The sequence below is a fragment of the Bidens hawaiensis genome, unplaced genomic scaffold, assembly GCF_021521415.1.
Source record: "Bidens hawaiensis isolate Kalapana, Puna unplaced genomic scaffold, B.hawaiensis_p1.1 tig00050649_1, whole genome shotgun sequence".
In the NCBI taxonomy this organism is placed as follows: Eukaryota; Viridiplantae; Streptophyta; class Magnoliopsida; order Asterales; family Asteraceae; genus Bidens; species Bidens hawaiensis.
The window spans coordinates 6,222-12,108 of NW_027506165.1; the positions used below are offsets into that span (position 1 = coordinate 6,222).

Genomic DNA, 5,887 nt, shown 5'->3' on the forward strand with positions numbered 1-5,887 from the left:
AAGGGTAATAGACTGAAAAATCCGCAATACACCGCATCAGGTGCCACTTCTGCCACCTTCACGGATAGGGCTTGCAGGTCATAGTTAGAGACTGGAGTCCCCACAGAATGAAATCTTGCTTGCGTAAGAATTTCACGTGAAGGGGTTGAGAACAGCACTGAGACTATTGTATTCAAACTAAAACAAAAGATGTACAAAACCCAAAAGCTAGAACTTGAAGCAATCAAAGATAATTTCTTTAACAGGTAAATAAAACAGAACCAATATGAAAAAACTTAAGGAAGAAGCATTAACGTTTCATAACAACTTAACTGAAATGAAAACACAAGTCCAAAATTGTACCATAACAAAAGCAGTTAAAACTCCCAAACAACCTTAAAACAAAAAAAAAGAAACCACAATCCTTATAACAAAAGACAACCTAAGCAGCAACTTCTTTGACAGCCTGTCTCTTTCTAGCCTCTTCAATGATAGTCAACTTGATACCCTTACCCTTAGGTAAAGACACCCACGGTTTTGACCCCTTTCCGAGGGTAAAAACATTACCCAAACGAGTAGCAAATTCATGGCCAGTTGAGTCTTGAATGTGAACGGTTTCAAAGCTGCCCTTATGCTTTTCTCTGTTCTTGAGGATTCCAACACGGCCTGTGTTTCTTCCACCAGTAACCATGACCACATTTCCAACATCAAACTTGATAAAGTCAACAATCTTGTTTGACTCTAGATCGAGCTTGATGGTGTCGTTGGCTTTGATGAGCGGGTCGGGGTAACGAATGGTTCGACCATCATAAGTGTTGATGTATGGGATGCCCTTTGATCCGAATTGAACTGATCGAACCTTGCACAACTTAAACTGCAATTAACAAAAAAAAGTACACAATTAATGTTACATACTGCAATATACTAATGTTACATATCTGTTGAAACTGCAACAAAAACTGTAACTAATACACCAAATGATAAACTTTCAGAATAATACTACAAACCTTTGACTCTTCATCTCTGATTGAGTGCAACCTGAATCTTCCCTTGGTGTCATAAAGAAGACGGAAGCTTTCATTGGTCTTAGGGATAGAAACAACATCTGTTCCAAACAAAAGCCAACACAATACACATACATAAACTAGATCAAATATAAGTTATGTTAATAACACTAGAGTACATACAAACTTATGACAAATCCCATATCAACTCAAAAGTCAGATAAACACATAAAACAAACCACTAAGTAAATATTTCATGCAAATAGTGGTAAAATTTTATATAATCAAAAACAATAACTTCTAACAAGAAGTTAAAGTACAATATAAAATACAATATCTCTGTATCCCCCCAAAACAAATCTAGAGTTAAAGTTAGACGAATTATCGCACTCAATAATTTTTTAACTTAAACCTGTTTTTAACAATGTCTAAGTTAAAAATATATAACCAGAACCATTAGTTTACTTTAACTTTAAAAAGTTTCCAAGTGGATCAAGGTATATTGCATCTTGCATTGTGATCTATATACTAGCTAGAAGCTCAATTTTTGGTAATTTTAAAATCACCACCATTTGAAAAAAACTATAAATATATTAAGGAACAATAAAAATAAACAGAAAAACTGTAAGTGAACTGACCCATGAATCCAGCAGGGTATGTCTTGTCGGTCCTGACCTTACTGTCAACAAGAACATGACGCTGCATCAAGATGGACTGCACCTCACGGTATGTCAAAGCATACTTCAACCTGTTCCTTAAAATAAGAATCAATGGAAGACATTCCCGGGATTTGTGTGGCCCAGATGATGGCTTAGGAGCCTGCAAAAAAAATCATCGGTTAAAAATGTTAAAACTAGATATTAAAACAATTTCAAAAAGAAAAAATAAAAAAGTAAAAACAACTAACTTACAAAAGCACCACCAAGTTTGTCGAGCATCCAATGCTTCGGGGCATTGAGCCTCTTCAAGTGTTTCTTGAGTCCACGAGCCTTTAAGAAGGTGTAAATATTGTTAGCTATGCCAGTCAATTCTTAAAAAAAGATTCATTGCTACATATCTTGAAGAATAAAGCATCAAACTGCTTAAAGTAACATTATACAGCCAAAAAACAATACAAAAAAGCAAAATAACTCAAAAAATCAAGCGTCCTGTTAAATGTCGGTCCAACTTTCAATAACTCAAACAAATACTAACAAAATCACAATGTTCTTCATAACAAAAAAATTCATTTTGACGATAATTTTCGAACTGCCAACGATAAACAACCTTGAGTTTCTAACTAGGCAACACTAAACGATAAATAAATAGATAATCAACTAGAGCCAATCACATTTATCAAACAAATTCAGATAATTTATTAACAAATGTTGTCACATATATTAACACAAACATATGAACAAATTATCATATTAAAGCATATAAATTCATAAAATCACAAAACTTAGCACAGCAGAACAAAACAAAATAAAACAAAAAAAAAATCAAACATTTGTAAACATCATTTCATCTATCAAAAATTTTATAAAATAATGTATAGCAACTTCCAAAAAACTGCTGAAAAACAAGAGTCAAGTATATTAAATCACACTCATCAAACAATTTCAGCTAAACTATTAACAAACACTGTCACATAAATAAATTAACATAACAGAGCATATAACCTAAAAATTACACAGAATAAACACATAAACAAACACATTCATCATACAGTTTCAGCTAAAATATTATTAACAAATAATGTCATAAAAAAGCATAGAAATTGAAGAAAAAAATAATTAAAAACATCAAAATCAGAAACACAGGAGCTCAATTAAACATTCAAACACTGAACACAAATCAAATTCAACTAATCAACAACCTAGGGTTTCAATGAATCAGCAATTAAATAAACCTAACATCCAAATAAGCTTCAAGACGACATTAAGTAAAGAAATTGTACCATAGTTGCGATGAAATTGTTCTACAGCCGCACCACTGCAGTCTTCTTCTTAAGCTCTGTAAACCCTAGATAGATTATCATGTGTTTATATACCTCGGTAACCTATTTTATTTCATGGGCTTCTTATTATTATTATTATTAAGTGACCTGGTAACTGCACTTGGGCTTTGTTTTTTTTATTGTATATGAAGCCTGGCCCAGATATTTAGTAAGGTAAAGTAGAGGTGCACAAAAAACATATACCTGGAACCGGACCCGAAAAAAATACCCGGAATCGGTTTTTTTATACCCGAGTATTCTATACCCGAAACCGGAACCGACCCTACCCGTAGGGTATGGATAGGGTATGCTTTTTGAGCTCAATACCCGTACCCGGAACCGTACCCGATTTATACCCGTAAATACCCGAAACCGGTTATACCCCATACCCATACCCGGTTATACCCGATACCAGATAACAATTTTCTAACACCCAAAATAATACATGAGTTTTTATAGTATATTTTTTATGTTTACTTTACAACTTTTATGTTTAAGTTTATTTAAAATGGATATTACTAAGTAAATAATTTGTACTTAAGTGGATTTATGGTTTTTGTAATATAGTTTAATTATTTTTATAAATTACAAAGCAAGTTTAAATTTTAAACAAATTTAAAAATGAATAAATAATTTACAAATTCAAAACTGGGTATTAATACCGGTCGTACCCGGTTCCAATACCCGAACCCGATTATACCCTACACGGGTACATAGGGTTGAGTTTTTCTCGTCAATACCCTACCCGAACCCTACCCGATTTCTCTCAATACCCGATTTTCCAATACCCGATCATACCCGAAACCGGTTTCATACCCGAACCCGGGTATTAGAAAAACCCGATTTGTGCACCTCTAAGGTAAAGTATCAAATGTGCTAGAGCTTGGCATAAAACCCGTTATACCCGACCCATGTATATGAACCAGGTTTCAGTTCACAGAGAAACCGAACAGGTTCCACCTCTGCCCAGTCAAAACACCCGATAAAAAATAGCATAACCGGTCAAAAACTCAACCCGGTTTCTAAAAAAAAGTCCGCTTTGCCACCTTTAGATGTGGCGTTTTAAATTAATTAGTTGCTTGAAACTTTCTTACTCATGGGGATTTAAACCCCCCTAGATGTTTAAGAGGTTTTGCCTCTATCATCGAAACACCTCAAAGACCTAACCTTTTAAATTTATTTTTCCCCCTTTTTCATTTGAACAACAAACTTTTTCATTTAAAATCCTCCAAACATTGTACTCGTAAGAATTTAAAGCCACAACCTCAGTTTAGTTGTTTAAAGTTCATATTAAATACTTTTTTATTTAATTATATAGATAACCACAGTAAACTTTCTAATGTATATCTTATATAACATATAATGGGAGGTAACTATATGTTAAAAGTGAGTATTTTGATATATTTGAGAGAAAAAAACATATGAAACATAAGATAAGTTTGTGACGGCAAACAACTACATATTTAAGGGTCATAGCGGCAACTACAAGCTATGCAAGCTAGGCGTGACAATTGAGCTATGATGACATGAGCAACGAATGCAAAAGCAAGAGTTATATCATGTCGACAATGGCAATATATAGGCATTAGGGGCGTTGAGGGAAGAGTGTTGACGAGTGATTACCGACCAAGATCTAATAGCAACAGTGGGATAATTATATGAAGAGTGAGAAATAAAGAGAGATTAGACATAAGACAATAGAGTTGTGATACCTTATTGAAGAAACACTAAGTGACCCCGGCAGATTACGGATAATCTTAGGGTCAGGTAGATGTTTCCCACGAGGGTTAGGTCCGGCAAAGATGGTTATTCTTCTGATGACCTGCAAAACAGACACCGTGAGCTCGTCACTGAGAAGGGGGGGTACCTCCTTGTGACCACCCTCCGGCGTGAGAATCAGACTAGATTGCTCTGAATATAAGTGTATATTAAGAGAAATAGCTAGAGCAGATATCAGATAATATATGAAGATATAAGATAATGATACCATTCCAAGGTGTTGCAGTATTTATAGCCGAATGTAGGTTTCCAAGCAGGTACAGCCAGCTGTATAATATTCCTGTTCTACCAACTGTGGGCTACGCACGTGCCATGCTGGTGGTTGGTGGATAGGCAGCGGCTGATAGTGACATAGCCGGCTGTGTACTATTCCTTTTCCACCAACTGCAGGCTATGCACGTGCCACGACAAGGGTTGGTGAGTAGGCAGCGGCTGATAGTGACCTTAAGTACTAGAGTGTGCTGCTCGTCGTACTGTTGTCAGTGAGCTGTCGCTGCTTTGGTCAGATCTTTTGTCCATACCTTGGCAGGTATAGTACAAAAGATCCTCCAGAAGCGTACGGACTGGCTCATTTGGGCGGGAGTATTCACAGCTTTGGGTGGGAGTATTCTCGGCTTGCTCATTCCTTCTTCAGGTGACATTACTGAATTATTTGAGAGTTAGTGCCTTGTGCGTGTAGCCTTGCTATTAATGCGGGTAGCCTTCCCTGATGGCTAGTATCCGCAGCTGCGGGAACAGGCGGAGTACGTCACCATTGGGAGGCTTTTCCTGCGGGAACAGCTGGCGTACTGCGCGTAAGGTCGTCATCTCTCTGAGCGTGGTGGGTCCTGCGGATCCAGTTGGTCTTTGCGCAGACGTCCCTCTTTAAGGTGAGTCTTACCGCTCCAACTGCGCAGACGTCCCTCTTCGAGGTGAGTCTTGCGGGTCCAACTCTCTGCTGGGACCTACCTCTTCAAGTCCCCCCAGTCCAATGTTCTTCTCATGAATTGTTAATAAGTGAGGTGAACTTTTGGACTTAAGCAAGGGGTTTCGAAAAAGGTTTTTAGTTTTAAGGTTTTCCGTGGGGATTCTTCCCGCGGAAGTCCTAATGTCACGTGCAGAAATTCCCGACTTTTCTGCTTGATCTTTGGGTATGATGCGGGTAGGT

At 36.9% G+C, this 5,887-nt stretch overlaps 1 protein-coding gene across 1 annotated transcript; it reads right to left on the reverse strand.

The window, feature by feature from the left end:
• Positions 1–289: 289 nt before the first annotated feature.
• LOC143616925 (small ribosomal subunit protein eS4-like) lies at positions 290–1,989 on the reverse strand. The gene is made up of 4 exons (XM_077089620.1): positions 1,895–1,989; positions 1,622–1,802; positions 987–1,084; positions 290–853 (listed from the first exon to the last, which is right to left on the reverse strand). Exons 1-4 carry the CDS (start codon positions 1,919–1,921, stop codon positions 422–424), a joined length of 738 nt encoding a protein of 245 aa, XP_076945735.1. The 5' UTR covers positions 1,922–1,989; the 3' UTR covers positions 290–421.
• Positions 1,990–5,887: the final 3,898 nt, after the last annotated feature.